This window comes from Lissotriton helveticus, chromosome 12, assembly GCF_964261635.1.
Source record: "Lissotriton helveticus chromosome 12, aLisHel1.1, whole genome shotgun sequence".
Taxonomy (NCBI): domain Eukaryota; kingdom Metazoa; phylum Chordata; class Amphibia; order Caudata; family Salamandridae; genus Lissotriton; species Lissotriton helveticus.
The window spans coordinates 757,036,258-757,048,632 of record NC_136073.1 but is presented as its reverse complement, the minus strand read 5'-3'; the positions used below and the strand labels follow the sequence as shown (position 1 = coordinate 757,048,632).

At 49.5% G+C, this 12,375-nt stretch overlaps 1 protein-coding gene across 2 annotated transcripts in view; it reads right to left on the bottom strand.

The window, feature by feature from the left end:
* IQGAP3 (IQ motif containing GTPase activating protein 3) overlaps window positions 1–12,375 on the bottom strand; it is a 307,137-nt gene that overhangs the window by 105,569 nt on the left and 189,193 nt on the right. For both annotated transcript variants that reach the window (XM_078671026.1, XM_078671027.1), the window contains one exon: window positions 11,688–11,772. In XM_078671026.1, the coding sequence (XP_078527152.1) occupies window positions 11,688–11,772 (85 nt within the window). The remainder of the gene's footprint in view (window positions 1–11,687; window positions 11,773–12,375) is intronic.

The following is a 12,375-nucleotide window of genomic DNA, read 5'->3' as shown; positions in this document are numbered from 1 at the left end:
GAAAATGCTCTGCCTCCTTTTGTGGCTAATTTGAACCGAGGGCACACCAACAGTTGTGCTTCCGACGATCTCAGTCTTCTTTCAGGTCGATAAATCTCCAACCTTTCCTTAACATATGCAGGGGCTTGACCATAGATAGATTTATGGGCTATGCAGAGACTTTTAAAAATGGACCTTTGTATCACTGGCAACCAGTGCAGGTTCTGTAGCAACGGAGAGGCATGAGAGTTCCGTGGCAATTTAAAAATAAGTCGTGCTGCATCATTTTGAACCACCTGCAATCTGTTAGTTAGTGTCTTTGGTAGGCCCAGGTAAAGGACATTCCCGTAGTCGAGTCTCGAGAGTATGGTAGCCGAGACTACGGTGCGGAGCATAGATTGGGACAGAAGTGGGACTAATTTACGCAGTTGTCTCAAAAGACCATTGCAGACCCCTACCACGGTAGCGACTTGGCTCTTCATTGATAGAGCACTGTCTATCTTGATGCCAAGGCTTTTTACCGAGTCGGCTGGTTTGGGGATAGAGCCCAGTTCCTGTGGCCAATACAGGTCGCTCCAAGGGGAACAAGTGAATGAAACGATCAGCACCTCGGTTTTCTCAGGGTTGATCTTCAGGAGGTTACTTGACATCCATTTAACTGTATATCGAAGTACCTCCTGTGCTTTGTAAGCCCAATGGCAGAATCGCAGTCTATTTGGATTACGGACACGGTCTCAGACTGGCCGATAGGCTCAAGGAGCCCGGTGGAATCCAGCCAGAATGACCGGCCAGTTTTAATTCCAACCGCCTACATTGAAATTAGACGGTCCGAATTGAAACCAACAATGTTGGTCGGAGGTTTTCCGACCGACATCGAAATAAAGCCCCAAAGTTGTTAAAGGACTGGTAACCATTGACTCAAAAAAAGATGTAGCCACACCTGAACCCACCAAGGGCCCAACAGCATCTGTGCAACGAATACAAACGGATGAACTCAAACCTCAATTCTGAAGGTGGATTACCCAGATGACACAATAACTCTTGCATTAAGTTAAGAGAGATTGTGTGGAGTATAATCCCCTCAGCAAGGATCATGCGACAGTACTCGCCATGATAAAACTGCTAAAAACTCAAATTAAGGGTCACAAAACCTCCCATGACTCTGCTCCATAAAAAAACAAAAAATAAATGATTTCCAGGAACTTTTTTCCCACCATGCCAAATCAACTCGATTCAAGAAGACTTCGAACGTGAAAGACTCAGTAGCCAGATTGATTCTGAAAAGCACAGCACGGACGGATATAGATTCTCCTTTATATGATATTGTATCAGTGAACAATCTTACATCTATCACTATGATCAGTTACAACAAAAAATATACGTTCCGAAATATGAAGCAGGATGAAGGACAGTGTTGATAATCCAGCATGTGTGCCATAAGGTAAGAATTAGTTGGAAAACTACCCAAGGGAGGTGTTTAGGATTTGAAATGCTTTAGTTTTAAAGAGGCAGTTTGGTATTGTCGCGATTTATATAATGTAATTTTCTTTTTTGTTTGTTGCACCTTGAAACAGTTCTTAAGGTATTGCTGCATATGGCAAACTGTAACCTTAAAATTTTTTTTTTCTTCTTTTTTTTTACAGAGAGGCCATATTGTAAAGTGCCAGAGGGAAAATAGGATGAATAAGTTATCACACACGTCAAATGGCTATACACAGGGCACGCGGGAGCTGTTTAATGAGCATTCTGTATTTTAAGTTACAGGTGGTTACTTAAAGAGTACCAATTGACTCTTCTTGGATATTTTAAGGGTGCAAAATAATTCTTATTAGAAGTCATGAATATTTCAGTCACGCAAGTCCCTTCCCAACATAATATATGGTTTATTTACGCGTTAGAAGGCACTAGAAACAAAACTGAACGGTATGAGTTTTGGAGAAGCTATGGGCAGATGTCTCGCTCAAAGACTACGGGGTCGCCAAGTATCTCAGAGAATTGAGGGCCTGTTGGATAACCAGGGTCATTTAGTGGTCTCTACAGAAGGCATTATGGAGATATTCCAGCAATATTATATAGAATTGTATACTCAAGATGTTGTACCCCAAGTTATGATCGAACAATATTTGTCCAGTATAGATTTGCCCGCGCTGGACGACATAATAAGAGAGGAGCTAGAGGCGCCTATTACTATGGTGGAATTACAGGCTGCGCTTATGGATTTGCCATCTGGAAAAGCAGCCGGACCAGATCAATTACCTTTAGAGCTGTATCGCATTTTGTTTCCGGTAATAAAAGACGATATGCTAGCTATTTTTACTGCGGCACAGTCCGGTAATCCCCCCCCCCCTTCTTGGGACGATGCTACTATAGTTGTTTTTAAGAAAAAAGATAAGCCTACTGAATTGGCTGGCTCTTATAGGCTTATATCTTTAATCAATGTCGACGCCAAGATATACTCTAAAATCTTGGCAACTCGGATGTTGCAAATCGTCTCTTTCTTGGTGTCACGCCATCAACATGGTTTTTTACCAGGCAGAAGTACTATTAACCACTTGCACAGAATGGTGGCCGTGCTAGACTATGCGGCAGTATTTTAAAAAAACATCGGTTTAATTTTTTTAGACGTTCGATCGCGTCGCCTGGGCTTTTCTTTGGGCAGTTATGTCTAAAATGGGATTCGGACCTCAGTTTCTGCTCTCTCTACAAATTATGTACAAGCAACCCAGGGCGAAGATCTGTGCGATGGGTCATGAATCTGCATATGTATACATCACACGTGGCACAAGGCAAGGCTGCCCATGCTCACCGCTATTGTTTGCGATGTATATTGAGCCCTTGCTGCGTATTCTGGCAACTTCACAGAATATACAATCGATGGTGGTAGGGAATCATAGAGTGCGTGTCTTAGCCTATGCTGACGACATAGCAATCGTTACATCTGACCCAGAGCAAGCGCTATTGGAAATTGAGCATGCGACCACTGAGTTTGGAAAATCGTCTGGGTATAAGCTAAATCTTTTAAAGACCCAGGTTGTTTGCACCCCAGGTCTATGCCCTGGTGAGACGCGAATGACTCAAGAGGCCCGATATTTGGGGATCAAGATTAGGCTGTCCCTTCAAGAAATTGTCACCTTCAACTGGGCGGATATGGTAGGCTCGGTTAAAAGGCAACTTGAAAAGGTGGAATGCTTACATTTATCTTTGGTCGGGCGACGGAATGCACTGAAGATGTGCATACTACCCATGGTACTTTATTACTTCTGGACTGTACCATTAGAACTGTCATATAAGCAATTAGCGACACTACAATCTATTACCGATAGGTTTTTATGGGGATGGAAGAAAGCCCGTTGGGCTTCAAAATGTATGACGCTACCACTTTCTAGAGGGGGCTGGGGGGTGCCTAATTTTGCCTTTTATTATTTAGCTTGCCTTCTGCAAAATATCGATAGTTTGGTCACTGGGGGCGAGACAAGGACGTTCGAAACTCCCAATATATATTTGATGTTACTCGGGGATCATTCGCGACACATATTGCTGAAATTTCTCGAGCAGAGCTATTACAAAAAAAAGAGATTTAAGACCGTACATGCTGCATTCAAAGGACTGAGATGGGTGTGCAAGCTTTTGTCTCTTAATAGAATCAATTACTATACTCCACTTGACTCCACAGAACTACTTCCAATGATCTTTTGGGATGCTAAGATGAAAATATGGTATGAGAAAGGGATTCGACGGGTTGAGGATATCTTTGAGCAAGGTATTATGTTGTCGTTCAAGGAGTTAAGGGATAAATATGCAATACTGCAGAATGATTTTTTTAAATATTTGCAATTAAGGGATTTTTTTCCAAACATCCTGAAATAACCCCTATCGCTGCAAATGATCTATTTGACTATGTTTAAACATGTTAGGATTGGGACCCTATATAATATTTTGCTCGCAACACAACGCACAAGTTACTACTTGTGTAACGATATATCTGTAAGAGACATTAGTTAGTATTAGATTCCTTACCTTAGAATATCCCCAGGCGTCAGACTGGATCCGGAAATTTTTGCGTAGCAGTACCCTTGCGCGTCGGTAGGCGTCGTCTGCGGCTCCGCGTCCGTCGTCGGCGTCGTGGGCACCGTGATGACGTCGTCGGAGTACTTAGACGCCGCCTCCGCGTGCTGACGTCAGTTCTTAGACACAGCTTTTCCGCGCCAGAAACGCAGAGCCATGTTAAAAACCAACACTGGTGCTATTGAAACTAGGGCCCTGAAGGGGACAACCCTAACCCTAGATATTGGTTCGCAGAACGGGGAGGATGGGTGGGTCGGTAAGGAATCTAATACTAACTAATGTCTCTTACAGATATATCGTTACACAAGTAGTAACTTGTGCATCTGAAAGAGACACGTTAGTATTAGATTCCTTACCTTAGAATAGATACCCCAGCAATACCAACCCCGGTGGTGGGTCTGCGAACCAATACTTACACCAGAAAGTCCTGGAGGACGGAACGGCCAAAGAAGCCATCCCTCCGGACTTGGCTGTCCAGGCAGTAGTGTCTTGCAAACGTGTGCAGCGATGCCCACGTAGCTGCCTGACAGATGTCTTGTAAGGGCACACCCCTGCCCAGGGCAGTGGTAGTCGCCGTGGCTCGGGTAGAATGAGCCCGCAATCCAGCAGGGGGCTCCTTCCTAGCCAAAGAGTAGCATGCCTGGATACACAAGATGATCCACCGGGAGATGGTCCTCTTGTGCACCGCTTTCCCCTTCTTAGCGCCCACGTAACCAACAAAGAGTTGGTCATCCACCCGGAACTGGCGTGTGCGATCCAGATAAAACGAGAGCGCACGTTTTGGGTCCAGACGATGGAGCCGCTCTTCCTCTTTAGAGGGATGCGGAGGCGGAAAGAAGGTAGGCAAGGTGATAGACTGCCCAATGTGGAAGGCCGTGACAACCTTGGGCAGGAAAGATGGTTTGGTACGAAGCACCACTTTGTCAGGATGGACAGAAAGGAAAGGTGGAGTACAAGAAAGAGCCTGGAGCTCACTCACTCTCCTGGCAGAGGTGATGGCAACCAGGAAAGCAGTCTTCAGAGTCAGAAGGCGAAGAGGGCAATTGTGAAGTGGCTCAAAGGGAGCGCACATCAGAAAAGTTAGAACCAGGTTCAAGTCCCACTGAGGCATCACAAACGGAACAGGGGGAAATGTGTGAGTGATGCCTTTAAGAAATCTGTTCACAATAGGGGACTTGAACAAAGAAGGCTGATCAGGTAGCCTGAGAAAGGCTGAAAGGGCAGAAAGGTAGCCCTTGATAGTGCCCAGAGCAGAGCCCTGCTGGGCAAGAGACAGAAGGAACAGAAGAACCTCTGAAAGAGGGGCAGCAAGAGGATCCACAGCCTTTGCTGAGCACCATGCCACAAATCTGTTCCACCTGCAGGCGTATACCGACTTTGTGGAGGGACGCCTGGCTGCCAGAATCACATCACAGACTTCAGGAGGCAAGTCAAATGGCTCAACTGTCGCCGCTCAATCTCCAAGCATGGAGGTGGAGACTGGACAGGTTCGGGTGGAGGACCGTCCCCTGCTGCTGCGACAGAAGGTCCTCCTGAAGAGGCAGACGAACCGGGGGATCGACCGACATACTGAGTAGCTCGGGATACCAGTACCTTCGAGCCCAGTCCGGAGCCACAAGGATGACTTGGGCCCGGTCGCGCCTGATCTTCATCAGCACTCTGGGCAGAAGTGGTATAGGCGGAAAGGCGTACAACAGACTGCAACTCCACTCGCGACGAAAAGCGTCTCCGAGCGAGTGCTGCCATGGAAATTCCAACGCGCAGAACTGATGACATTGCGCGTTCTCTTCGGTGGCGAATAGATCTAACCAAGGCTCTCCCCATCGCTGAAAGAGGCCTTGCGCCACTTCCGAGTTCAGACGCCATTCGTGATCCATCATGCACCGACGGCTGAGCTCGTCCGCCCTGGCGTTCAGAGAACCCGCCAGGTGTTGAGCCACCAGGGTCACGCCCTTGCGTTTCAGCCATTGCCAAAGGCGAAGAGCCTCTTGACAAAGGATCCACGACCCCACACCGCCTTGTTTGTTGCAGTACCACATGGCGGTGGTGTTGTCCGTGAACACCTGCACTACACACCCCCGGACAGAGGGGAGGAATGCCTTCAGTGCCAGACGAATCGCCCTGAGCTCCAACAGGTTGATGTGGAGCCGGGACTCCGCCGGAGACCAGAGGCCTCTGATCTGCGCCTCTCCCATGTGGCCTCCCCAGACCTGGAGGGACGCGTCCGTCACAACTACGTGCTCCGGTTGGGGTAGGGAGAGGGATCTGCCGCTGACCCAATCGCGGTCCGTAAGCCACCACTGCAGCTGTCTCGCAGTGCCCTCCGAGATCAGGACATGGTCGGATAGGTTGCCCTGATGCTGGGCCCACTGAAACTTCAGGTCCCACTGCAGAGCCCGCATCCGCCACCTGGCGTGATGCACCAGCAGGATGCAGGAGGCCATCAGCCCCAGAAGCCGCAGCGTCAACCTGACCGAAACCCGGGATAACGGCTGAAAGATGGGAATCAGAGCCTGAATATCCCAGACCCGCTGCTCGGGTGGATAAACCCGAAACTGCGCCGAGTCTAGAACCGCTCCGATGAAGAGGAGCTTCTGAGAGGGGCACAGGTGTGACTTTGGCACATTGATCGAGAACCCCAGCTGATGCAGGAGGTCTGCCGTAGTCTGGAGGTGGCCGACGACTGTCAGGGGCGAGCCCGCCTTCAACAGCCAGTCGTCGAGGTAGGGGAAGACTGAAATCCCCAACCTGCGCAGATGAGCTGCGACCACCGCCATCACCTTTGTGAACACCCGTGGGGCGCTGATAAGGCCGAAGGGGAGCACGGTAAACTGAAAGTGCTCGTGGCCAACCGTGAACCGCAGGTAGCGCGGGTGGGCCGGCAGGACTGGGATGTGGAAATAAGCGTCCTGCAAGTCCAACGCCACCATCCAGTCTCCTGGATCCAGGGCAGCTAAGACCTGAGCCAGTGTCAGCATCGTGAACTTCTCCTTCCGGAGGAAGCCGTTGACGTTCCGTAGGTCCAAGATAGGGCGCAGGCCCCCCTTTGCCCTTCTTGGGTACCAGAAAGTAGTGGGAGTAGCAACCACACCCTACTTCTGGCCCAGGAACGCGCTCGATGGCCCCTTTGGCCAAGAGGGCCGTAACTTCCTCCTGCAGAAGTCGCAAGTGATCCCCCGATACACGGTGGTTCTGCAGTGGCATGGTTGGAGGAGTCGCCTCGAAGGGGAGGGAGTAGCCCCTTCGGACGATCTGCAGCACCCACCTGTCCGACATGACAGTGCGCCAGTGGAGGTGGTGATGGCGAACCCTGCCCCCCACTGGCGCCACATGGGCCTGAAAGCACGGACTAGGAGTGTTTTGAGGCGGATGCTGCGGGGGAAGGTGTGGACTGACCTCGCCGCTGCCCACGACCGCCCGGACGGCGGTTCCCACGGCCGCCACCGCGTTGGGTATTGCCCTGCGGCGCGTGGCTGGCGGCACGTGCGGGCGCACCCCTTCCGTGGCCACGAAAGGAGTGATAGGCAGCCGGTTGCTGGCGTTGGCCCGAGAGGCCTAAGGACTTGGCCGTAGCCCTGGAGTCCTTAAAACGCTCAAGCGCATGGTCTGCCTTGTTGCCAAAGAGGCGACGGCCATCGAACGGCATGTCCATGAGTGTGCTCTGGACATCTGCCGAGAAGTTGGCGGACCTCAGCCAGGCGTGGCGTCTGACCGCCACCGTCGTTGCCATCGCTCTACCCAGCGAGTCAGTGGTAGCCAGCCCACACCGGATGGAATACTTGGCTGCATCCCGGCCCTCCACAAGGGCTTGGCCGAGTTTGGCCCGTACCTCCAACGGACACTCTGGCAGCACTTCCGCGACCTTATCCCACACAGAGTGGGTGTAACGTCCCAAGAGGCAGGCGGTGTTGGAAGACCGCAGGCCCAAACTAATGGATGAGAAGATCTTCTTCCCATACTGGTCATACCTCTTGGATTCCCGATCCGGCGGGGCCGACGGGAATGCGGTTTGGGAATTGGAGGCCTGGATAACCAGGCTCTCGGGGGTAGGGTGGGAGGACAGAAAACATGGGTCGCCCGGGGCGGGGCGGTGGCGTCTGGCCACGTTCCTATCTACGGGCGAACCCGTAGCGGGCTTGGACCAGGTGCCCAGAAGAACGTCAGTCAAGGCCTCATTAAAGGGCAGCAGAGGCTTGGCCGAGCTTGACTGTGGTTTAAGGACCTCAGTGAGGAGGTTAGTCCTCACGGCCGCGACGGGGAGCTCAAGGTTTAAGGCCTTGCCAGCCCTCATCAGCACCACACTATATGTTGCCCCCTCCTCCGAATTTCAACGCAGGGACACTGTGGAAGTGCCCCAAACCATGGCACAATCGCTGCTGCATCTGCAGATATTAATCCATTGTCATCCATTAAGTCATTTTTAATCACTTATAATCCATCTTTTGATTTTCTTCACTTATGTTTTCGTTCTCAAACCACTTGCAGGAAAATGCAAATTTTCATATATTTCTCATATTCGTGATGGGCCATCCGAACCTCTTCACTCAAGAATACGTACTAAGGCATATTTCATCAAGAGCAGTTTATTAAAAAACCCAATGCATTTCGGGCCTCAACGGGCCCTTCGTCAGGGGTACTGCAAATGCAATTAAACATACATTAATATACAATGCGCCATAATGTTCACACTCACGTAATTGTAAAATCTAGTTTGTAAAAAGCCATGATAATACATTTCTGTGATTCACTGTGCACTCATTAGAGATCTGTTCATTTTTACCATAATTGATACATTTGCATACTTCGGTTAAATCCTAAAAAATATTGATTTGTGTTCCTGTATAATCACAACTCCGTTTGTGCATTCAAATGACTCCCATCATATAAACTCACCCCTCCTTTCAGGCACATAACGGTCTTCTTATTTACCCTACTTTACTCCCTCCGACTGTTCCCTTCGTCTGCTAACAGAAACGTGTTACCCACCCATGCACTTCAAAGATTAGCTGCTACTACAAACGTGCTCATTCAGCCATCAATCTTAATTTTAAAATGCAGACTGCATGCACAAGTGCTCCGAGGCTCTGTGAGAATACATCACTGCTGCTTTAACCAGAAGTCTTAAACCAACTCCTTTCTGTTTATTCACCCCTCTTGTCACGTACCTGCTAAAAAAACATCCGTCCTCCTCACTAGTCTGCAAGAACTGAATCCTTCGACATACTTAACGCCACGGTAGGAGGGGAGACAAACCCAGGGTCTGGAGAGGTGTCCAGGCCACTGGCCTCCCCAAGGTCTTCTGTCCAGTCCCCATGAGACTGACACTCCCTGGTCAGAGGGTCCTCAGACCCCTCCCAGTCCTCTCCTTCACCCATCTCCTGAAATTCAGGGTCCTCAACCAATGGGGCCTGTTCATAAAAGTGAAATTCACCCAACGGCGTCTGGAGCGGCGCCCAACGGGGCCGCCCCGACGGCCGAACAGGAACGGAAGTAGAACCGGGGTCGGCGCCGCCCGAGGACGGCGCCGGAGGCGACACCTGAGGGTCAGACGCCGGGGAGGTCGTCAGATCCACCGGCGACGAACCAGATCCCGAAGGAGGACCAGCGGCGTCCTGCGACGCCGGGCCCGAAGGCACCGGCGGCATCGGAACAACTGGACCCCTCGGCGCGGGGCCCGAAGGCGCCGGCGGCGTCGGGATAACAGGGGCCTGCGGCGCCGGGCCCGAAGGCATCGGCGGCGTCGGGGCCGAAGCACCAGACGGCGTCGGGGCCGGAGCCGCCGACCCGCTAGGGCTCCCAGACGGGTCCGCTGGGCCCGGAGGCGCCGCGGAGCCCGTCGGAGGAGAGAGTTTCCTCATGGCCATGAGGAAGCGCCCGACCTCCTCCGGCGTCGCGTCGAGCCCAGGGACCGTAGGGTATGGGGCTGGACGGGGCGCCCGCGACTCCGACGGAGCCGCGTGGGCGGTGTCACCCGAACCCCCGGCCGCATCGCGCGAGCGTCGGGGGGAGTCCGAGGAGCGATGACGCCGCTTGGACTTCTTGTGCCGCTTACCGGACGACGACTTCGACCCGGAGGAGTGCGGCCTACTCTCGGAGCTGTGGAGGCTCCGGGCCCGCGACCTGTCCCTCGACCTCCCATGGGATCGGGACCTCTCGCGGCGCGGGACCGACTGCCAGAGTTCGAGTCGCCTACGGGACCGCTCCCGCCTGGCTTTCGAAGAGAGAGCCCGGCAGTCGGAGCAGGCCTTGTCGTCGTGGTTGACGCCCAAACACGACAAACACACGCGGTGAGGATCCGTGACCGACATCAGCCGGTCGCAATCGTCGCAATGCTTGAAGCCGGGCATCCCTATCGGCACCGTTTCGGAGTCGAGAGACTCGAAATAGTAATCAAAAAGGATCAAAAAGTTTAGTCAGAATTGACTAGGGTTACTGCTTTTTCCACATCTGCGCTTGCTGGCGCGGAAAAAAGAAGAACTGACGTCAGCACGCGGAGGCGGCGTCTAAGTACTCCGACGACGTCATCACGGCGCCCACAACGCAGACGACGGACGCGGAGCCGCAGACGACGCCTACCGACGCGCAAGGGTACTGCTACGCAAAAATTTCCGGATCCAGTCTGACGCCTGGGGATATTCTAAGGTAAGGAATCTAATACTAACGTGTCTCTTTCAGATATGATGACTTAGCAGCACTTGATGCGAAATGGTGTATTAGGTTTAATAGTGCTGGTATGTTTGTTCAAAAATCTATCGATTTGGCCTCTACAGTCATTTTGACGGCCAATTTACGATCCCAGCACTATAAAACCTTATTTAACCTATACTATATACCTGCCCATATGATGAAGTGGGGAAATGCCCAAGCAGGGAATTGCTTTAGATGCTATACACCGCAGGCTGATATAGTTCATTTATTTTATGACTGTAATAAGTTAGCACCTTTTTTTTATCAATTGAACAGTTTCTTTCGCATCTTACCAATGTAAATGTTGTGATATCTAAAGAGATGTTGATGCTTGGGTTATGTAGTAATGTTAATTTATGTCAATTGTGTTACCCTTATAGATTCTTTTTTTTAATGGCTATGGCAGTAGCTCGTCTATGTATTGCTTCAATGTGGCTAAAATCGGAGGCACCATCTTATGAAACGTGGCGAGCGAAGTTTTATAATGTTTTCTATACAGAATTTAATCTTTATTGTCTCAAGTCATTGAAGAAAAAACATTTAGGGATTCAGATTTGGCACTATGATTCAGCATGTGGCGGAATAATAACTCCATCCGTGTGTTTTTGTTTCGCTTATTCTCTTTTTTTTTTCTCTTTAGCATTGTAATTTTCTTGTTTTATTTTTCCTGCAGCATGATGAATATGTTGTCAAGTTGTGAATTTTGTTTGTGTGTTTTGCTCTGAACAATAAATACTTTAAAAAAAAAGGCACTAGAAACTATGTGACTCATGAGTTACTATATGTGTAGATTCTAGAATAAGACAACATTGAGGTTAGATTTCATGTTCAATTTAAGATTAACCGTTTGAAAAAGTGGATTTGTATTTACAAAGTTAAAACATTAGATTCTTTATGACAAGTTTCAAATTTCAAGATGTAACTGCGCGAGCAAGATGTGCAGAAGCTTTACGTACCTTGTGAATGTCTTCTTCTGCAGCATCTGGGAACTTTTCAGTCAAAGAACTCTTTAGCACTTTAGCAACATACCGCATCCCATACCTAAAGTAATACAGCATGGCTAATGATTAGAAAGGCTGCTGTTAAACTTGGATAAACATTTGGATAAACATTTGGTGCACTTTGCCAAGACTAATGCAATTATAGGGCCACATTTCCCACACACTAAGGATTGAGAACCAAAAGATGTCTCAGTGTGCTACTGCTCATGCTACTGATTTCTGGAAAGGTCCCAATTGACATTGAACTCTCTTTGTATGTTCTAAATTGTTACTCTCAGGTAACATTTTCCAAAACACACAGACTTGCTGCAGATCCATCTTTTGAAATATCTCCTAAGCATCAGACTAGGTTTGAATATTCCTTAATCTTTATTCAAGAAAGTGTGCCTACGTGGTTCTAACATGAAGGTCGCACAGTCACAAAAGCATTACTTCCAAAATGACCCCTTTAATATGCGGCACATCGATGGCACACAGGTTTATCTAATTTCCCCACTCAACAGGAAAGTGCCAACTGAACAGAGCAAAGTTTCCCCTAAATTAGATCAACCATCTTCAGTGGTGAGAAGGATGAAGACACATCTAATCAAAAATAAAATATTAATCTGCAGCAAACCTAGGATTACTTCTTGCAACTAATTGT